Source organism: Cetorhinus maximus, chromosome 18, assembly GCF_964194155.1.
Source record: "Cetorhinus maximus chromosome 18, sCetMax3.hap1.1, whole genome shotgun sequence".
NCBI lineage: Eukaryota > Metazoa > Chordata > Chondrichthyes > Lamniformes > Cetorhinidae > Cetorhinus > Cetorhinus maximus.
The window spans coordinates 39792929-39816712 of NC_135896.1; the positions used below are offsets into that span (position 1 = coordinate 39792929).

Genomic DNA, 23784 nt, shown 5'->3' on the forward strand with positions numbered 1-23784 from the left:
AGCACCATATAAGTGAAAATTTTAAGTAACGTAAAGTCTGAATTGATTTTAGCCTTTTGTCATGATCTGCAAATGTAGACACTAGATTTCTTGCAGGGGTATTTTGATGTGGAGGGCTTTATTGTTGGCAAGTGAATTGGAAGTGAATCTTTGAGTTGAATTGAACTAGACATATGCCTGTGGGGACAACAGCTTTATTCATTTCAGTTAAAGTATTTCATCTTAAATCATAAAAAGTCATATTTGAAAGATTTTAAGTACTAAATATAATCAAAGCAGTGTTGTGTTTTTATAGTCTCAAAATGGAAATGGCAGTTTTCGTGTGGTAAAGTCTTTAACGAAGAACATAGTGAAAAATGCTGAGTTGTGGATGTTTGCCACAGACCAGAAAATGTAGCACAAGTATGTTAAATTTATAAAATTGTAGAAGTAGTGTCCAGTGATGAGACACTGGTAAATTCAAGTGGATTAGAAAAGCTAAACTATATGGTAAAATATCATGGAATATATAGTTAAGCACAGCAAAATATGATGAATGTATGGACTCTTATGCAGTCGATGTTAATTGTATATATGTGTGATGTTACTTTTATGATTTTATAATCCCAACTGATGTTATAACGGGTCAAGCCTGATCCCAGGGTAGAACCCGGCTTGATAGATCTTAACTTTTATTTGCTTGTTCAGATACGTGGAGAGTAGCTACTGAACAGAGTCACAGGAGTCAGCTGATCATTAACTCTCCCCCCCCGCCCCGCCCACCACCACCACCACCAAAGACGCAGTGAGCCAACCAGTCTCGCTGAACCCCGTCTTTCACACTAGGGGTTCCAATCTCCACTTTCCAAGAACTTGCCTCGGAATCATCTCCCAAACTGATGCTTTATCTCAGATGCCTTCTGCAAAGATTCACCACCAGGATTTCGAATTCTCCTTCTGATGTTCCTCTCCCCTGGGTCACCATAAGATTCGGCCCATCGAGTCTGCTCCACCATTCAATCATGGCTGATAAGTTTCTCAACCCCATTCTCCTGCCTTCTCCCCGTAACCTTTGATCCCCATACCAATCAAGAACCTATCTATCTCGGTCTTAAATACACTCAATGACCTGGCCTCCACAGCCTTCTGTGGCAATGAATTCCATAAATTCACCACTCTCTGGCTAAAGAAGTTTCTCCTCATCTCTGTTCTAAAAGGTCTTCCCTTTACTCTGAGGTTGTGCCCTCGGGTCCTAGTCTCTCCTACTAATGGAAACATCTTCCCCACGTCCACTCTATCCAGGCCTTACAGTATTTTGTAAGTTTCAATCAGATCCCCCCTCATCCCTCTAAACTCCATTGAGTATAGACCCAGAGTCCTTAAACATTCTTCATATGTCACCACATGCATTCAAGCTTTCTTCTACGCACTCTTTCTCACCGACTCAGCCGTCAACAGTACAGCACTGCTTCACATGCCCATAGCAAAAGTTATGGACCTTCTGTTGTGTCTATGGACCTTCTGGCCTCCTGCTTTAAATCTGCTTCCTTTAAGCTTGAAGCTTGGAGCCTTCCTCTCTGCAGGACAGAACCTTTCCCAGGTTCGTGTCCTTCATTTGACCAGAAGGCCTTCTCAGGACTTTCTCCTGTTCCACTCCCCTGGATTTGGGGACTTTCTTCTTTAGCTTGGGACTTGCTACCTGTCCCCTTTGCTCCAGTCTCTCCCTGGCAGCTATTTTCAATCAACTTTAGCTTGGAACTGGCTACCTGCCCCTCACTGGCTGCTTCTGCCTGGCAGCTGTCTTCAAAACCAGTTGAACTCAAACAGCTTCGAAAACAAAACTGCTGTTTCTCGTTTCTTTTGTGTGTGTCTGTGGGAGGGACCTGCCTCTCTGGACCCCTGTTGCTAGGCAACAACCCAATTTTTCTACTCGCTTAACTTCTCTTGAGAGTCGTAAAAATCATTAGAAATGCAGGCACCTTTTAAAGTGAAACTAAAACTCACCTTAACCTTTTCTTAACACAAATACAGAAATACAAATCAAACTTAAACTTTAAGCTAAAACTCATTCCTAACACCCACAAATACAGGTATAACTTTTTAAACTATCTCTCTTTCCTAACAATTTGTAATCTTTTCCTTCCTTGGGGCATATTTTTCACTATAGTTTCTGATATCGCTGCCTGAGTGGTTGCACTATAGAAAGCAGCCATTTTGCCTGTCAAGTCCATGTTGACTTCCTGAAAGGGTAGTTTAGCTGTTTCCACTCGCATAACCTTTCACTCTGCCTGCACCATTCGTAAGTTGGGAAGGGTCTTTCATTTTTCTCAATTAAGATTTTCTGATTAGACTTCCCCTTTTTAAAAAAAAATCTTCTCCTTCTGATGTTTCTGTGTTTTTTGTTTCTCCAGCTTGGATTTAGAGAAGAAAACCCACTCTCAGGTTTCTGGCAAATGGGGTTGCTCTTGACCTGACCATTGAGGTTACAGATGTGGCTGAGGATAGCATGTTTTCCTTCATAATTGCTTTCTCGCTGATGTCGCATCCATAAAATATTAGCTCCTAACCTGTTTGCATGTAGCTAACATTTTCTGATTATTTTTCAACAGCTGTATTGCTGGACATATTTATAATTACTGGAGATTTAATTGAATGTCTTGGAATTAGAACAGCTGTTTTAGTTCAAGCTTCAAGGTTACCATTTTTCTGGACCATTTCAAAGTTTTCCAACCAAGTCCTCTCTTCTATGGGTCTCTGTGGGTTTCTTTTTGTTCCAAGAATGCTGAAATGCCTGTTTTCCCCCACATTTTTTTAAGTAGCTGTTTAACCAGTTTTTTAAAGTAGCTAGTGAACTGAGATATTGTATTAAAAATATTGTTAAATGGATTTGTCCTCTCTGTTCAACAGGAGTATTTCTGCTTCAAGATAAACCTGGTCACACTTAATAATGGAGAATTACTGTTGTGGAATTGTAAGGAAGTGTCTATTTTCTTATAATCTAGTTTCCATTTACAGTAGAAATTAAAATTAGAAATTTTGACTTTCATACTTTGTGATCCTTTGAACTTGATGAATTTCATGTCATTAAAAAGAGTTGTGATTTCAGTTAGAGTAATATGGACCTAATTTTGGGCACCTTATTACAAAACTAGCTTCTGTATCTTTGCAGTATTTTACAAACTGGTTCTGAACCCATTTTTTTGCAGATCAAATTTAGTGGTGAAGTATTGACATCCATACTTAGTGTAAAAAGATATTTTCCAGACCTATTTAGTAAACTAGAATTTTATATTTTCCATATAATGTTGTTTTTTATTAGTTAACTTTACATAAATAGTAAGTACTTTGATTGTAACCACACAGTGATTTATAATAAATGAATGCATATTCATTCTAAGTTGTATGTAGGGTGCAAATAAAGGAAATAGTTTTCTTTCATCACATTTTACATTTTGCTTCATAAGTATGCCCTCAAGCAGTCATTGTGATTTGTTCGCAGCATTCACTGTCACTGAACTGAAAGCTGGAGGAAGAATGTTTCTATTCCTAGAAAATGCTGGACAAAATGTTCTCTGATGCAACTAGAGAACTTAAATGTTCTGAATTGCTGCTACCTTCAGCAGTCTTAAATGTTTTAGAAGTGTTTTTGCAATGTTAGTCTTAAGGGAGTTTTGAAAATGTTGATACCATGAAACTGATAAAAGATCAGACCTGAAATTGCTCTGTAAATTTGTAAATTGCTCCTTTATGTTTCCAATAAAGTTTCAGAGCTTTGTGTCATCTATGGAAGAGGATGAATGTAACGAGCAAAGTGGTGGTGGAAGAAAAGAAGCAGGAAGGGTTTATCTATAGGATTTGCATTGGAAAGAGAAGAGCTGAGTGGTAGTCTCCTGTATTGTTAAAATTTTTGTATATTTTTCCCATGAAGTGGGGGAAAATATGTGGGCTTACTGAATCTAACAGTGTTGTTATGAGAGATCCTGTTACCTTGGTGAAAAGGTTCTGACAGAAACAAATAGGCTTCTTCATCAGCCTCACATTTGTCTTGTGACTAAATTACATTATAAGTAGAACATGATGAGTGGATGGTGACATGGGGGTGATGTCACTAGACTAGTAATCCAGAGGCCCAGGCTAATGAAAGAATGAAGAAAAAATAATATTTTATTTATTTCAAATGTTTAAAAGGATTATGGATTATTTAAAATGTTAATTTCAAAAAATGGACTAAGTTCACTTTTTTCTATTCCTAAATAAGACTATAAATAATAGACAAGCATTTAGAATATTGAGTGAAAACATTTGTGCAACTTTTGATATATTCAGCACTAATTTGACTGCTGTGAACACTGATCAATAATATCTTAATTTGTACCCATAATTGAAGTTATTCACGTTCACTGCTGTAATGAGAGGAAATCATGCAGTTGACCTATGCTGATGTAAGTTACTTAGCACTTGAGTGGTCAAGGACAGAATATAGTCGAGAAGGCACCAATGGTCCTGCTTCAGTAAAATTATGTTCAGGCTTCACTGTGAAAGCAAGCATTGAACAGGTCAGTACACTGTTATATGCGATGGATGTGTGTGTGGACGATATCCTTGTTACACAGGGTATTGATAAGGAGAAAGCCACATATGACAAAATATCAGAGCATTTGATACATACCTTAATCTGAGAAAGTATACCATTGTTGAACGGCCTAAATTTAACAGATGTACCCAATGTCAAGGGAAAAGTGTTGTGCATTCAAAAATGACCAGTATAGACTTGCAGAGGACAGAGGAGGGCAGCTTGAAAGATGACCTGATCAGAGACAGAATTGACGTGGATGTTGGCTGATGCCTTGTATGACCACTTTCAGACAAGAGATAATCTAACCTTAAGAAAGGCAGTCCAAGTGAGCACACAAGCTGAGGTCAGGAAACAGAATTGACCTGCGGTTCAAGGTGACGGGGTAAGTTGTATCTTAAAAATGGCTGATACAGTAGAGTATGTCAAATATAAAAAAGGAAAAGTTGACATAGAAAAGGAGGACAGACGGGAAGCGTGTCCATCAACAGCCCAAGCTACTATAATTGGCATGGCAGGGAAAAATACAGGCTTGAAAACTGCCCTGCCAAAGAGGCCAAATTCCATTTTGCAGAAAGATAGGCCACTTCCAGGTTGTATGCTGTAGCAAGAAACCAGAATACACACAAAGGAAGGCCTCGAAAGGTGGCAAGATTCATGAAGTAGATTGTAGCCATGATATTGAGGTGCCTTTCCTTGGGGAGAGATCCAAGAACCAAGTGGAAGCTATGAAATGCTGATATCCTCGTCAAGGGAAATGAGATGCACTTTTAAATAGGCATAGATGCAGTAGTTTTGATTCTTTTTGATGCTGAACCTTGGTTGGAGAGAAGCTCTCTTCAGCTATCATGCATCAAACTATACAGGCCAGGAGGGATAGAACTCCAGGTTGTAGGAGAACTGAAACCAACTCTTAAATATAGACAGAAACATTGTGAGATTTAGAATCAGATAGACTCACTTTTGAGCAGGAAGGCCTCTGCTGACTTGCACCTGATTTGCAGAGCAGAGGAACTAGAAAGCCAAAAAGATCAGCCCAAAACTTCAGAGCTGCATTGCCACAGCTGTTTGCAGGACTAGGAAAGCTGAAGACAGCATACCATGAAACTTTACGTCCAGAAATGAAGTCAGTGTATCTGTTTACACCAAGTTTCTCATCCACTCTTCCCAAAAGTAAAGAAGGAAATTGACTCTGAAGCAGTGGGTTATTTCACCTGCGACAGAATCAACAAGCTGGTGCTTGGGCTTGGTCTTGGTGCCAAAACCCAACAGATGTGTCAGAATTTGCGGAAATCTTACACAACAAAGCAGTTGAATGTTTTAATTAGGATGAATGGAAGTTCACCCTGTGTTGTCTGTGGATGAGAGTGTGGCTAAATTGGGAAAGAGTTCAATCATCACAAAGCTAGATGCAAAGAGTAGATTTTGGCAATCCCCTCAATGAAGAGTAAATTGCTCACAACCTTCATTACCCTGGGAAGTTCTGCTTCAACAGACTACCCTTTGGCACACATCAGTGCCAGAGATCTTCCAGAGGGCAATGTTAAGTGTCCTAAAAGGACTGGATGGAGTTGTATGTCACATGGATGATGTCCTGACCCACAAATCTACTTGGACAGAACATTACATGAGAGTGTGAGCTGTTCTGTGATGCCCAGAGGAATCAGGACTTACAGTCACCAACAGATGCAAATTTTTGCAGATGACTTAAGCTCCTTGGGCATATTGTGGATGCATCTGATGTCAGAGTTGATTCGCAGAAGACAAGAGAAATCAAGGAGTTTCCAGTCCCTTGGAACTTGACTAAGCTCCTGAGATTCATGGGTATGGTAAACCAAGTCAGAAAATTCATTGCCACCTAACAGCCACTACGTCAGCTGTTGCAACAGGACAAGACATGGTGCTGGGAAGAAGCACAACAGAGGTCTTTTGAGAAAATCAAAGAGATGCTGATATCACCTGATATTTTAGCTCACTATGACCCAGAGCTACCCACTATCATTGCTGCAGATGCACCTTCCACAGGACTGGGAGCTGTACACTTTTCAGAGGCAGATGGATGGAAAGCGTGGACCAGTTCACTGATGGAGACTGAACAGGGATATGCAGTGATAGAGAAAGAAGCACTAGCTGCTACATGGGCCTGTGAGAAGTTCACAGATTGTTTTAGGCCTCCACTTCAAGGTGGAGACAGACCACAAACCCTTAACGACACTCTTAAATTCAGTGGGGTTAGCAAAAATGCCTCCATGAGTACAATGATTCAGACTGAGTGATGAGGTTTGATGCAAAGACAGAGTATGTTCTAGGAAAGCAGCAGAATACAGTGGATGCTTTGTCCTACATCCCACTGGCAAGGTCTGAACAATGTGATGTAGCCCTTGTTGGAGAGGTAAAAATCTTTGATTCAACAACTACCAGCAACAACTCAGTGACTGAACGAAATCAGAGATACAGAGAAATCTGATAAAGAATGTGCTCAGGTCAGAGAGTACTGCAACAAAGGATGAACACACATGCCACATAATCCCATTCTTCGACTGTACTATGAACAGAGAGGAAACCTCAGTGTAATTAATGATTTACTTATCAATGATGAGATAGTAGTCATTCTGAGAGTTCTGAGACTCCGACATATAACGATTGCACCAAGGACATTTGGTCATCACAAAATGTTGAGCCAGAGCAAGATATTCTGTTTGGCCAGGTGTTGCAAAGCCGCTGAAAGAGATGATTTCAAGCCTATTACTGTGCTTTTCATTGTCAGGAGACAAGAAAACCATTGATGTCATCTTCCCTCATGTTCATGGGAAAATCTTGGGATGGACCTCTTTGAACACATAGGTAAGATGGTCTTGACTGTTGTAGACTACTACTCCAGATAGATAGAAGTCAAACAACTGCAAGATCACACTTCTGAAGCAGTGATTACATCACTGAAGGAGGTATTTGCAACACATGGAATCCCAGCCCTTGTAATCTTCGACACTGGACTGCAGTTTGGCAAGTGAACACTTTAAAGAGTTAATGGCATTGTATAAATTTGTCCATAATACCATACATAATTGTCCATAATAATTACGAAGGTATCCTCAAGCTACCAGTGAAGCTGAAAGAGCAGTGTGTACAGTGAAAGCATTGCTGAATAATGATGACATCCAACTTGCCCTTCTGACCTAACATTCAACTCCACTCCAAAATGGCCTAGCATCATGTGAACTCAGGAAGAAAATTGAGAACTTGACTTCCTACTCTCGCACACTTATGCACACGCACGCGCGCGCACATAGACACTCACACACACACTCACTCTGTCTCTGTCTGTCTCTCTCCTACTACCCATGCCACAGTCGAAGCTGATGACTTGGGCAAAGTGAGAGAGGAAGAGGACAAGTGTCATTCCAGCCAGATGTGGAACTATGACAAACCTCGCAAGGCACGCAACCTGCCAGATCTCCAACCAGGAAAGCCAGTTTGGATCTGAAACCGAGCTTGGTATGGACAAGTGGTTGAACAAACACCACACCTATGGTCCTACCTCATACAAACAGAGCACAATACGGTGAGGTGGAACAGAGATGCGCTGGTTGCCATACCGTAACACCTCCCTACCTGTGGAAGCAGTCATCTATCCAATATTAACCGGTCAGGGATACTACGTTCATCCACCAATCCAGATGACAACCTGACTGGTGAACCTGAGTCATCTATCAATGCCCTCCTTCCCAACAGGGTCTGAGGTCCTACCCAGAGGACTCGAGCCCCAGATCCTCCCTATTGGAGAGGAGCACCTGTTCTGATAGACCTATGAAATTGCCACAGTGGCTATCCATATAAGAGGAATGGAGGAAAGAAGAATACAAAAGAGAAGAAAGTAAGATTAAGGACTGCAACACAACAGAGTTTAAAATTGTGGTTTGTTTGATCTTCTGAATTTAGAAATGGGAATCGGAGACGTTGGGGGAGATGTAGTTTAATGTGTTATATTGGACATTGGGTTATTAATGGGTTAATTCTAATCGTTTAATATGCTAATATAATTTGTACCCAGGAAGTGATGCAACATCACATGATTTTGTCTCTTAAGCCTTGTGAAAATGTAAGCTAGAGTGGTAAGATGTGTTCCGATAAAGCTCTTGTTTCATATCCCTCTGCAGACTCTTTTGTATCAGTCCAACAATACCAAGAATTTTGTTCTCTCCACGTGGATGGTGGAATGATACATTGTTAGCCCTCTGCACAGACTGTAGTGCAATAGTGTGATGTGGCGTTCTAGATAATTCTGCTTACATACACATAAATATAGTTCCTTAGTCTTTTGAAGAATATAATAATATAACATCCCTCGTAAATATAATGGCTCTTTATACCAATATAACTTTCCCAATCATTAACTTTTTTCTGTTGAAACTAAAAATGAGCAAGTGGCATTTATAATTAAACTGAGCACCTTAAGAGTCTTCTATAGCTTGTTTCTTTTTCTTAAAAGGTGTTATTCACAGTATCACTAGGTGGCAGGATGTTGTACCCCATCTTGTGGATTTGGCAGTCATTGCTCTCAGTGGCAGTACAGCATGCCAATTCATCAATGTTTTGCGTGTTGCACCTGGTGTTGTAGGAGTTATGCTTGATCTTGTCGATGTGTCACTTGCTGGTGATTTTGATGATGTTACACTGCTAGTTAGTGATGTTGCTGGTGCTATTGATGACCTTTTCTGGTTTTTGCAGCTCAGACATAGGTCAAATATGTACTCTGTTCCTTCTCATTTGCTTATCAGTTTCAGTCTCGATGTCTGATCTTGGATGGCAGGATAGAATACCAGACATTTAGGTGTTCGCCCAAGCTGGCATGCTAAACACGTACACCACATTGAGACAGTCACAGCTCAGTTGGACTGGCCATGTAGCCAGAATGCTTGACACTTGCTTACCAAAACAAATGTTCTATGGAAAGCTTGAATCTGGGGTGTGCTCTGATGGTGGTCAGAGGAAGCGTGACAAGGACACTCTGAAGGCTTCACTTAGGAGTTTTGATATTGACCTTGAGTCTCGGGAGAAGCTTGCTAAGGATTGCTGCACCTGGCACAAGCAAATGAAATCTTTGTTGCCTCCTTCGAAAGTAAGCCATTTGGGTAGTCAGTGTCTGCATCTATCTACTCATGGCTTCATGTGCTCTGATAGTGGCAGCAGCCAGCAATATTGTGAGCTCGTCCTGTTCAATTAGAGCTTTTTGCACAGAAGGGTGTACAGCACCCCAAATATGTTGATCTATCAGAATTTATACATCTAACCACATTTTTCAATCTCATGAAGAAATTGTCAACAGGCTCAACTTCCTGTTTCAGGCTTTAAAATTCATATTGGTGGATCTGATCGTTCAATTTTGGCTGGAGTTAGTTGTCTGCTGAACTTCTCAAATTTTATCTGGGATTTTGCTGTCCTTGTTTGTTTCCCAGCTACTGAAAAGATCTGAACCTTTCTCTCCTGTCCACAAAAGGATTGACCCTTTCCCCTTCACTAATGCCTTGTAGAAAACTACTAACTGTCAGTCTGCACTTTTGTTTAAACTTCCCGGATGTGCCCGCAGCATCAGCCATTTTTAAAATTCATTCATGGGATGTGGGCGTCGCTGTCTAGGCCAACATTTATTGCCCACCCCTAATTGCTCCCAGTTCATCATGGGCTGGAGCTGTGCGGTCATTGTTGTGGTTGTGACCATTTAGTTTTTGCACAATTCACTCAGATTTTTCTCTCTTTATGACATTAATTTGGGTTGGTTTGTTTTTTCTCAATATAATTCAACATTTATTTCAGTTACAATACATGGGTTTTACTGACAAACATCAGTTGCTGTCATGTTCTGTCTTTTAGTTGCCAGCAGTCCGAAATAATCACACATCTAGGCACGATACTGGAGCTTTCATCGACTGTACAGTTAACTCCAGCTGTTTGCAGGGTTCTGTTCTGGAGAGACCTTGTGAACGGTGAAATTGTGAATGGCGAACGCAATTTATAATGAGACTGAATTAGATATGTTCCAGCCATCCCCAAATTTCATATTTTTACATTGATGGAGTCAGTAAAAACTTTTTAAGATTAAATTGAAGACAGTTTTACTAAAGAAATGTTTGTCAACACAAGAGAACAAAAACGGCTTAAAATTTTTCAATTACAGAATGCAGTAGTACAATTTTCAATTTGCAAGTATGCGCTTTCTTCAAAGAAAATAGGACAAACTTTTTTATTATGGTTTCTAAAGAATTTTATGAAGTAAGTTCTTTAACCTTTCGGGACCATGTGCAGAAACTTGAAACATTAGCTTCTGTAGGTGCTGTTTAGTTTGTGTTACAGTATTTTAATGGCTGGAGAGCAGGGGAGTTGCGACTCTGAGTTTCAATGATTCTAGGTGTGCAGTGACACCAGTGGTTTAGGAGGGTTCCAAAACGTGGGATTTGCCACCTGTTACACAAGTGTGAGCTGTTTAAATGTCACTGTGAACTTGCAGTTTTCTGCTGGCTTGACAGGCTGCACGAGCTTGAAGCACAGAAGCAGCAAATTTGTTAAGAGCTCGAAGATCTTCAAAAAGAGGCAAAATGTCTCTCTCAAGTGCCTCTAATAGTTAGTTGCATGTGTCTTTCTGTTTTTTGTTTTGACTTTTTAAATTGATAGCATCTGGATTGTTACATTTTTAGTCACGGATGAGCAAAGTTCTAGGGTCGCGATCACGATTGGATACACAAACAAATTTGTGCGGGTAAACAGAATTGCTGTGGAGAGGGTGTGAATGGTGGGAGTTGACTATTTATTGCACCTCTCCATGTAGGTGGTTCAATGATACATTGTTGGTTTGGTGTACTGTATGTAGTGTGGTAATGCCTGATGTGGCATCCTGGATACTTATATATGCATGCACGTAACAATATCGTTCCTAACTTTCCTCGAACAATATAGCAAGATACTACAGATAGAAGATCCCGGTCTATTTTAGTTTCCTCTACTGGGGTGAAAAAAAACCTAGCTTCTATCTTACGACTTGCTACTTGGCTCAACTCTAATTGAGAACTACGCAGAAGAATTGAACATGCATTTTTACAAAATTACTGAGTGATTTACGAGATGGACAGCCTGGAACTAATAATAACCAAATATTTTGGAGACAGGTATTGTACATTTAATGTTGCTGATAGCACTCTTATCACAGTCACATACAAGTTTGCAGCTTAATCTGTTGAATTGGTTATACCTATGCTATTTTTAAAGAAGGTCCCCACTCCATCCTTTCCTAATGTCCTCCTTGCCTTCAAAGTGAAAATGCCCAGCCTGTGTATTTCTCCTTGCCGCTTTAACAATGTCTTGTATAATGCAACAAGAGAATTGTATTTAAGCAGAGGCAGAAGATACCCTAAAATAACTGCGTTTTTTTAAAACAAGGTTTCTACAGAATGAGAATATTATTTTACTACAAGCTAAACTATTTTGCAGATATGGCAGGAGATCATAGGTTAATGCAAGGATAAAATAGATTTGATGATGTGAATTTGGGTTTAGGTAATATAGAATTGAATAACTTCGATGCACAATCCTTCATTCCAAGCCAAATAGTCAACAAGCAAGCTTTTAATCTGTTTATTTGTATGACTCTTATATAGATCTTTGTCGGATTCTTTCTGTTTAAAGGAGCACAAGTACAAAGAGTTTTAAGCAAATACTGCCTTCAGCACACAGACATATGTTTCCAGTTCTTTCTGTAGATATGCTCAACCCCCACATTCTAAAAACAGATTCCTTGCAGCAGTGAAACATGCTCCTTGTTGAGGAAAAAAAAGCAGATAAGCCAGTAATGTGAGGTTCGTCATAAGATTTTCACTTGTTTAACATTTATTCTGTAGCAGTACATTTTTTTCAGAAAGCACTGCCAGTAGTGTAGGGTGTTGCTGTTTTCAGCATCCCTCCGTGCTCATACCTCGGGTTAGGGTGAATTTGTTTTTCCTCATTGCCTTGAAGAATCTTTTGAATAATGTGATGACTAGAAACTTTCTGCATTCATTTGTTGGTAGATATTTTACTCTCCTTTGGGAAAGCATTTCTGAAATTGGTAGCTTTATAAAAATAAAGAGAAATAGAGTTGATGTTTGTGATTCTTGCATATTGATAACTGACCACTGGATGGTATCATGTCAGTAAACACATTATAACAAATTACACTCCATTCTATTTTATTACTTTGCTGTTCTTTAACAGAATATTCTGTAGGCTTTGGAACTAATAAGAACTAGTTATTACCACATTGATTTAAGCATTTAGTCAGCTATAACAAGGCTAAGCTACTTTTTTTCAGTGCATTTTTTTTGCTTTTTCATCTACTTGCTAAAACTCCAATTTATCTGCTTTGAAAAGGTGCAGCGGAGTGGGAGAAATGGGCAGGTACACTTCATTCCGTTTTCAGGTCAAGAGGAAAACAATAGCCTGGATTTTGCAGTGGTAACTTGATTTAGCTCAGTTCCTGACAGCAACTTGTGGGGTCCTCTCATGCAAAATAACATGGAAGTCTGAAAGTGACCCTTCTCCAGAGAGTGCACTGTTGAGACCTACCCCAGACTGTAGTGAATGGAGAAATCATTGAACCGATGAAAGCTTCCACTCTTACCCTGTTAGCCTCACTAAATATGCTTGGAAAAAGTTGCTGAATGGCATGTAACTTTTTTTATGGCGTGCTAACTTCATAATTACCTCAGCCAATGACTCACCACCTGACTTCTAAAAACCTGTGCACCATCTACAAGGCACAAGGACAAATGTAATGGAAAACTCTCCACTTGCCTGACTGAGTGTGGCTGCAACGACACTGAAGAAGCTTATTACCACTGAGGACAAAGCAACCCCCTTGTTTGGTACTCCATCCACCATCATAAGCATTCACTCTCCACCACTGACACACAGTGGCAGCAGTGTGTAGCATATACAAGATGCACTGTAGCAACTCACCAAAGATCTTTCAACAGCACCTTCCAAACTTGTCACCTTTATCACAGATGGCTAAGGCAGCAGGCACATAGGAACACCACCGCTTGCAAGTCCCCTCCAAGTCACGCACCAGCATGACTTGGAACTACATCGCTGTTACTTCACTGTGGCTGGGTCAAAAACCTTGAACCCCCTTCCATACAGTAACTATGGATGTACCAACTCTGTGAAAGTCTCCAGCTGAGTGAGAGTCTGAGACTTCGGACAGTTTTGACTTAATTACCTGGATAGTAACCCAGGAAATGTTAGAAAAACCCTAGTCTAACACCTGAGTAACTATAAAACTAACTGTGACTGCCCTTCTGACCCAACCTGACTAACCTCCACCACATGACTCTCCCTTCTGCAAACTGCCCACCATCCCCCCCATCCCCCCAACAACCTGGCTTGACTGGCCGCTGAACTGACAACCCCTCCTGACCCACCTACCACCACCCACCTGCCACCCTACCACCTCATTCAGTTGCCAATCTACCCACTTAACTCACCCACCCTACACACACACACACACCCATTTGCGCTCACACTGAGAAGTTTGGTATATAAGCACTTGGCAGAATACAGCTGCTAGTGTTGTAAAAAGGGGGCGTAAATCCTGCACCGATTTTCTTTGCTGGCCTTGGTGAGGATTCCTGCACCGAGGGAGTTTTCTGTATCGTGGATCAGAGGCCTTTTCAATATATGCAGGTTATTTTCTGTCTGATTAGCATCGGACACTGGTTCTGACTCTGATCAGAAGTTTTGGGCCAGAGTTAACATTTAAGGTCATGACCTTCCATGTGATCGACAGTCCAGATTTCACTGCAGTATGGTGAGTGTGGTGATGACAACTGCTCTGTACACTAAGACATTTGTTGGCTTGCAAAGTTTCTTGTCAAACACTCGCTGCTGGAGCTTGAAGAAGGCTGACCTGGCACAGCTGAGCTGGTGTTGGATCTCCTTGTGAATGGTGTTTTTTTGATAGAGATGTCTGTCAAGGTATAGGAAGTGCTTAACCTATTCGAGTGTCTCCTTCAACATATGTTGGAGGTGGAATATTTAGCTGACTAGATGTGGACTGATGTGAATTTTGTCTTGACAACATCAAGGACAGCTGAGTTTGTGTGCAGAATTGAAGAAATTGAGAGTGGCTTACAGATATGGTGCAGAGTGGGCAACAGCACTAGTAATCTGCAAACTGTAGATTGTGCATATCTATGGTGCGTCAATTTAATTTTGGCACGGAAGTGATTGAGGTTAGAATTTTCCATCTAGATGGTATTTAGTACTGACACCAGATGGCAGTTGATCTTCGATTAAATGAATAACCACTGCCAAGTAGAATGATTGTAAATTGTATGGGGGCTATCACACAGCCTTGTTTAACCAAGGCCTGAATTTTAACGGTGTCTGTTTCAGATCTTCCATCAAGACAATTGCATTCATATCATCATGAAGCACTTGCAGGATTGTGATGAAGTTTCTTGGACATCCTAATCTTTGGAGCACAATCCACAGGCCTCACGATTTACTGAATCAAATGCTTTGGTCAGGTAAATGAATGCAATGAAGAGATCCTGTTGGTGTTCGGGACACTTTTCTTGGATTTGTCTGGCAACAAAGACCATGTCAGAGGTTTCTCTGCAAAGTCTAAAGCCACAATGTGTCACTGGGAGGATTTCCTCAGCCATAGGAAGTAGACAATTCAGGAGAATACGTGTCAGGATTTTCCCTGCTGTAGGCAAGAGAGCAATATACTTGATAGTTTTTCCAGCATGATATATCTCCCTTCTTGAATATCGTTACAGATGTTGCATTCCTGAGGTTGGGAGTGGATGGATGGGGAACAGCTTCATTTTCCTCCCAAATCCGTATATGAGTGCATGGAATTTTGATGTGAGCAAAATCCACCAGCTTTGAAGACTTCAGCTGGAATACCATGGGACTTGTTTTTCATGCATTTGGTTGCTTCTCCCATGAATGGTGATTCACTCATGGATTCTACCACAGGGTACTGGGAGATAGCTTGCAGAGTATCAGCTGCCACTGTGATTCACAGCTGAAGAGTTGTTCAAAATGTTCTTTCCTGCGTTGATAATGGAATTGTCATCCTTAAGAGAAATACCATCCTGTAAGCAAAGGTGATTATGTCCATTGATCTGGGTCTACAGATGGCACTGTTGGCTTAGAAAAGCTTTGCATGTCATGATAATAAGCATATTGTTGAATCTCTCAGACTGTGTCTTCCCACCACATGTCCTTTATCTTCCGATTTGTCTTCGGGCGTCAACCTTGAGCTGTTGGATTGCTGCCTCCTTGGCTTGAGGCCTTGGGTTTTTCTTCCAGGCAATGAAGGCTGCACGTTTTTCTTCCAGGATGACACACATTGCAGCATAGTTTTTGTCAAACCAGTGCTAGTGACAACACTGCTCAAACCCAATAGTCTGAGTACAAGAATCTAATACAGCTGACTTTATTTGCTCCCACTGTTCTGGAATTGAGGTGGGTGTATGAAGATTTTCCAGATTGGCCGTGAACTGCACTTGGAATTTCTGTCTTCAGTCAGGCTGCTTTAGGGCTGAGACATGGATCATTTTCCTCTTGGACCTTAGGGCCTTGCAATGTCTTGGTGCTAAATGGATGTTCATCACCAATCGAACAAGTCGATGATCTGTCACACTAGCACACTGTATCACTATTATATTCAACAGATGTTTCTGTTTTGGCTATTAGCCTTTACTACTTTTTAGACAGTACCTCCAACTTGAGGATGACTTTCTACCACTCCAGTTTGATAGGTTTTGAGATGGCTGATAAATCCAATATACAATTTTCAAATTCTGCTACATGTGGGACAGCTAGTACTTAAAGGGTCAGGTAGATGAATTGTTTGGAGGTTTGTGTGCTCTCTGATGCTTCGACTTTGCATCTGTTTGTTGCCGTTGAAGTTTCGTGATGTGTTCAGTGCCTTCTGAAATGAACCTTCTCCATTTTGGTGGTCACAAGCCAGGCACTTTCGTGCATCAGCGGGGATGTTTGTCCTCTTCGGGGATGCTTTGAGGGCATCTCTAAGGCATTTCCACTGTCCTCCTGGGAGCCTTCTGCAAAGACTGAGTTCCACGTAGAGCATTGTTTTGGGAGCCTGGTGTCAGGCATACAAATGACTTGTCCTGCCCAGCGGAGCTGATTTTGGGTGATTCAGCACCTCGATAGTAGGCTTGTTGGTTTAGGAGAGGATACTATTGGACTGCCTTTCTTGCCATTGGGTTTGGAGGATCTTGTGATGATACCACTTGTGGTGTTTCTCCAGTGCTGGGCATGTTGGCTTGGGTAAGGATGATACCGTGGGACTCTGTTTGTTTCTTGCCATTGGATTTGGAGGATCTTGTGAAGATACTACTGGTGGTATTTCTGTAGTGCTCTGAGGTGCCTGTGGGAGCTTGTCCAAATTTCCGAGCCATATAGGAGCACGGGTTACTGGTGCCTGATGAATCATGACCTTAGTCTCTGGTTTGAGATCCTGGTGCTCGAGTACTCTTTTTTTCCTCAGTCGGCCAGAGGCTGAGCTGGTACATTGGAGGCAATGATGAATTTTGTTGTCATCACACCCTATACACTTGAGCACTAAATAATCACATTGAATTTCACCTGTCAGATATTGGTCTGGCTGCCGAAAATATCTAAAACTGGTTCTAAATCTAAACTAGCTCATTATTTAACTTGCCTTGTGTTCTAATGGCATCTGAAAACCTGGCGAATCTTGTATCTTTCCAAAGTTATTAATTTTATAGTAAAAATAGCATGGTGACAAGTGTGACTGCAGGTGTGTTCACAGAATAATTTTTAAGTTTCTGTGGCAGTGGTTTGAACTGTTAGGATGTTGTTGAGTGTTATTGATGATAGTGACCAAGTTTCTGAACATCTGTGGCATTATACAAAAGGAGCTTTGATGCTCGAGTGCTCTTTCCAATTATTCATATAAAATATACTAATAGCCCCCAAGGAATTGCTCACAGGCTGGAGTGTATCTGATATCAACGATAGAGCAACTAAAATCTAATGCAAATTTAATACAAGAAGTACATGAAAGCAGTTTTTTGGATCACTGACATGAGATAAAAATATTACATACTTTACTAATGATGAAAGATGAAGACCACATTTTTAATACCTCTTTTACAAGTAACTCTGTTGGGCCTTTATTCTCATGTTATATTAAGTATCTTTGTTGTACCTCTCAGTTTAGATTTGCAGTATTTGCTTAATATACAAGTACTTTCTTGTAGTCACTCCAAATCTTAATTTTTCTAAACTACTTCTTCCCATGGGTAGGTGTTTAGTTCTTGCTGAAACTATTGGTGGAACATTATGCAAGGAGGTTTTTCATCATTGTTGAGTTTGCAATTGGCACCTGAGACAGTTATTTGTTTGCCATGTGCTTGGCCTAGCTGTAGCTACAGTGTTTAGATTAAGTGTTGATGCCCTTCAGAAATTCTCCTCTATCCCTGGTAGAACAAGTGATCCCTTCAGTGATTTCAAGAAAAATCCGCCCCCCCCCTCAATCAAAATAACAAGTGTGATCAGTGGTTTCACCTATGTAGAGCATTGGAGAAAAAACACAATTCATTTATAAGTTACACCCCACCATTGTTGCTTGCAAATTCTGTTATGGTGCACTCAAAAGCATTGTAGCTGCACAGGACTCCAGCAGTTCAAGAAGGCAAATCGCTATTGCCTTCTCAAGGGCAATTAGGGATGGACAATAAATGCTGGCCTAGCCAGTGATGCCCATATCCCATGAACGAATGGAAAAAAAAAGGAGCAGGGTGTAAACCACAACTCTAATGTTATATCTGCTTGTGCTTACAAACCCGGAATGAATACCTTACCCAAATTCCAGACTGGCATGCAACACTATGTTGGGAAAATTTATGCAAGCATTTCCAATATTAGAACCAATATTAAGGGTAGGCTTTTTAGTGACTTTTACATATGTTATAAATTTTCCTTTGTATACACTGAACTGAGTAGGGGGTGGGGGGAATAAGTGATCATTGTAAAGAATGTGAAGAAATTTGAAAGATCCATTTTGTAGTACTTGGTGGCTTGCAAATGGTAGCTTGGGATTTTTAAAAACGGGTTTTTGTTTTTCCCCATCTGCTATTTAACTGATTCCTTGTCTTTTTTAAATAACAATTGTCAGTAAGGTATTTGGTAAAAACATTTTAACCAACTACCTTTTCCCTCTATGGTGCATTACAGTTGTGACACTTGAAGATGAATATTTTTGAGATGTGAAGCTCTAAGGCCACACTTTGGAAGGTGTGATGCAATCAAGACTAATAATAGATACGTATAGAATGAAAGAATGTATATGCTAGAATATGTTTGTGTGCAGTGAATAGTGATGTTTAGAAACTTGGCAATCTGGAAGTTTAATCTAAAAATCACCAAGTTAACCATTGGAAGAAGATATTTAGCATTAGTAACCTTTTTGTTTGTTTCAGGTGTGAATTAGAAGAGCAGATGACCAAAGCCGAACATGCAAACAGTTTTGGAGATCAAAGGGAGCAACTAACCTCTCACTGGGCGGCTTTTCCTGAAGCAGGCACGATAGAAATGATTACAAAACCCAGGAGTCAAAATATTTTTTATCCCCAAGGGCTCGTGTTGAGATATTCTCGAGGACTACTCTTTGAGTTTCGGGGGTGACTTTTTGGTTTTCGGGGGCTTCTTTTTCATTTTTACATGAGTTCAGAATTATATTCTTCCTTAATTCCTTGGCACTTTCTTTTGGATTCTAAATACAATTCCCAATTTACAATAATAAACTAAGATCAGATTCATCTCAAATTCCAACTATTTGATGCAATAAAACAGAAATCACAGGGCTATAAAAAGCATGGGTGTAAATCAACAAAAAATGTTTAACATAAGGAATGAGATTCAATGGTGTAACTTAATCAGGGGAATTTCAATTGTCAGTGAAGTTCAATTGGCTTACAACTTAGATGAGTGTTTCCTCAGTTGAAACACAATTCTGGTTTCTGACACCTTGTTAGAAATATTAGTTCAAAGTACCAAGTTGCTGAACAGAATTTAAAACAGAACCACAAGATAATGCTCCACTACCTCTCTCCAACCCCCACAGGATGGGAGGGTGATACACACAGACATAGTCTGCGCTGCTGCCCACCAGTGTCAGCTGCTCCCAAGGTACAAATCTGCCCTGGTTGAAGCCTGGCCCGTATGCCATTACAGGCAGATCCCCATGGCCTGGAGCAGGGACCTAGCGAGCCTCTGTCAGCAGGGGAGCAAGCTTAGGACAGAGAGTATGCAGAGCCCAGGGTAGCTCCTCCCTGACGGACGTGGATCCGGTACCTGCTCAGGCTAAAGCCAAGATCTGCTTTTCCAGAGCTGGCCTCCAGTTCCCTGTTGGCTACATCCACCAGCTACTGCACAGTGCGCAAGGGTCGTCGTGCTGAGAATCTTGTGGCTGGATCCCCTACCTACCTGACTGCTGTTGAGATCCTGGGGCTGCCTGGTAACGCAGCCCAGGACACAAAGAAGACCTGCATCACTTCCACAATCTCCTGCTCACCATCTGTGACAAGGAGCTCAACAAGATGTCAGGGAAGACTCACCATAGCCCTGAGTGAGGTTCCTGCTCAACATCCAGGCTGTGCTGCTGCCCAACAAAACTGGACACCCCACAAGTACAAGGGCAAGATCAGAAAATAAGAGTTGGAGGGAGGGGACCTGTGAACAGCAGCATGGGAGGAACAGAATCTGTGATTTGTGGAGAAGCTCCTCAGATTCTGTCTCCAGCACCCATTCATCCTCCAATCAAAATACATGGGTTGACCTTTGTTGAATTTTTCATTTCCACCGTTAAGTTTTTTGGGGGCTATTTGTGAGGGTTCCAGGGCGAATTTACCTGCTGTCCTCATGTATTTTGAACCCTGGTGTAACTGACAGAATTTCTGATGAATCGGAAATTGCAGTTGAATTGCATTTCAAGTTGGTGATATTACAGTACAACTGTGTTATGTCAACCAGAACAGCTGACTCTTCATATAGAGTCATAGATTGCGGCATGTAGTTAGAAAATTGCTGACATCTGTGGCAGCTAGAACATTTCTAATAATTAAAGTATAAGAAAATTTTTTATTGGTGGGATGAATATTGTTTATGCATATCTCAACCATAGGCCCAGACTGACCTGCAAATAAGCATTAAGTGTCTCTGATCCAAACTTGCATAGAAAACACCATTTGCTTTATAGAATGCTTGTTTCTTTCTCTCCACTTCCTTTGAGTATGATGCTGTGGTTTGCAAAGTTAGGATAGATGGCTGCTGGAAAAAATCCCTGCAAATACAGCAAGATAAAGCAGAATTAATTTGATATTTCTGAACTTGATTCTATATCTTAAATATATTTTAAAAATTTCCATCTGTAAATACTTCCTGTCTATAAAGCCTAATTTCTTAGTTTGTCATACTTTGCATTTTTTTTACATTATAATTTCCTATGCCTACATTTAAAATGAAAAAAGGCAATATAACCTTATCATTCAGTGATTACTGCCTCCTGCTAATGATGGTATTATGGAGCCTCTTCTCTCATGTGGCTCAATCTCAGCACCACTTGTAACACTGTAGAACTTCTGTGTCTTGTTTCCTAGTACTCAGTTACAGTTTTACATTCTCCACTTGGAAGCTTTTTGCCTTCCCTCCTTTTCTTTAAGATTTTCCCAGAAAATTGAATATTTCTTTTACAGATGTCTAGCCTTAGTTCATCCAAATTGTTGTCCCAGAGCCTGCTTTCTTCGCCTGATTGTGGACTTCCTCAATAACATGGTCTTATCACTGTACTCTTTAAGTCTTCCATTTGCAAAGGATTCTGTTGTATCAAACCACGATAGAAATGTTAAATATGATTAAAACCAGATGAACCACCTGGCTTTGAACAACAAGGGGCACTCTGTCCAATTGATCCTGCAGAATCTTCCACACCAATATTTGGGGACTTATGCCAAAGTTGGGAGGACTGCCCCACAGACTAGTCAAGCAACAGTCTAACCTAGTCAGCGTTCATTGGCATTCCCATCGCTGAATCCCCTGCCATCAATATCCTAGGGGTCACCATTGACCAGAAACTTGACTAGTCCAGTAATTTAAATACTGTGTTGAGAAGAGCAGGTCAGAGGCTGGGTATTATGTGGTGAGTAACTCACCTCCTGACTCCTCAAAGCCTGTCCACCATCTACAAAATGCAAGTCAGGAGTGTGATGGAATGCTCTCCACTTGCATGGATGAATGCAGCTCTAATAACACTCAAAGAGCTTGATACCATCCAAGACAAAGCAGCCTGCTTGCTTAACACCTCATCCACAAACGTGTACTCCCTTCACCACCGATGCACAATGGCAGCATTGTGTACCATCCACAAGATGCACTGCAGGACATCACCAAGGCTCTTTCGACAGCACCTTTGAAGCCCACGACCTCTGGCAGAGAGGCCTCTCCTCCCAGCCACAGCTGACAGAACAGCAAAGCTGGTGGAAGTGGATTAAGATTCAGACAAGCATCTGAAATATTGTTTATGGTGGTTAATGATGTGCTATTGGGCAGATGACCTACAGTGCCAGTTATATGCCCAGGTGCTAAGTTGAAATGCTACCCTAATGTACACAGAATTAAATTAGATAAAAAAAATTGAAGAATATCTGAGATTAATTCTTAGTGGGATTGTTTATAATGGCTACTTGCTGTTTGATTTTATATTTCTAATTACTTATAACTTAAATCCTTGGTGAGTAATGGTGTGGTGACTGTATGTTAAGAAAATGCTTTCTTTGCAATGCTATTTAATTATACTTGAAAATTTGATATTTTGAATCTGATAGATTAAAGCATTTAATTTTGTTTCCATTTAAGCAAATATACTTTGAAAAAATAGTTATTTAATTAACCGTTGCATGTCTTCCAGATGCAGACAGCAGCCTGTTGGAAAAGTTTGATGATGAAGACCTTCCTAGCAGTCCCCTTCTGACATCAAGACCTATTCTTTCCACTTTAAAGACAATAACTAATATAGAAGTGGCAGACTACAGATACCCAGAACTGCCAATTACTAAATATAGGGAACAGGTAGGGAGGCTCTTCGGTTTGTGCTACTTATTTGTGCCATAAAGAAATGTTGAACACATGAATAAGCAGATACAATTGCAAACAAGATTTTCTTGTAAGCTACATTCTTCTCAAGACCATAAAATGCATCAGTCTTTTCTGTAGTACCTTCTCTCAAATAAATGTCCAAATACTGAGTATTCTGATTGCAAAATAAGTTAACGGAGTGGATACCAAAACAAAGTACTGTGGATTCTTTCTTTCTGAAATTAAAAAACCAAGAAGACTTGCATTAAGATGGCACCTTTTATGCCCACTTGTCTTAAAGCTCTTCACAGCCATTGAAGTGTTTTTTTTAAAGTATAGATCCTGTTATAATGTAGGAAACACAACAGCCAATTTGCGCACAGCAAGGTTCCACAGACAGCAATGTGATAATGACCAGATAATTTGTTTTCTTGTAATATTGATTGAGGGCTAATTATTGGCCAGGACATTGGGGATAATCCCTCTGCTTTTGTTCGAAGTAGTGCCATGAGATTTTTTTATGTCCATCCAAGAGGGCACATGTAGCCTCAGTTTAACGCCTCATCTGAAGGACAGCACCTTCAGAGCTCCTCAGTACTACACTGGAATATCTGCCTTGATTTTTGTACTCAAAACCTGGAGTGGGCCTTGATCCTCTAACCTACCAACAGAACCATGGCTAACACAAAAACAGAAAATGCTCAGTAGGTTAGTGAGAGGAGAAAAGTTAATGTTTCAGATTGATGATCTCTTGCTGGACTGGAAAAAGTTAGAAATGTAACAGGTATTAAGCAAGTACTGAGACATGGAAAGGGGGCAAGGGAGCAAAGATCAAAAGGGAAGGTCTGTGGTAGAGTGGAAGGTAGGAGAGATTATCTGACAAAAGCAATCACGATGCAGGGTAAAAGGAGATGGTAATGGGACAAAGTTTTTTTTAAAAAAGGTGGGCCTTGAGGAAATTAAATGGACAAGCAAAACCATCATCTAAAGCTAGTATCCAAAAACACAAACTCAAAAAAAATTGGTGTTGAACTCAGTGTTGACTCCAGCAGGCTGTAAAGTGCCTAATC

At 40.5% G+C, this 23784-nt stretch overlaps 1 protein-coding gene across 4 annotated transcripts in view; it reads left to right on the forward strand.

The window, feature by feature from the left end:
- Window positions 1-23784, forward strand: part of tdrd9 (tudor domain containing 9) — a 223383-nt gene that overhangs the window by 37220 nt on the left and 162379 nt on the right. For all 4 annotated transcript variants that reach the window (XR_013579459.1, XM_078562446.1, XM_078562447.1 and 1 more), the window contains exon 2: window positions 22548-22708. Coding sequence is in view for 3 of the 4 variants with exons in the window: in XM_078562446.1 (XP_078418572.1) it covers window positions 22548-22708 (161 nt within the window). In the remaining variant the exon portion in view is untranslated. The remainder of the gene's footprint in view (window positions 1-22547; window positions 22709-23784) is intronic.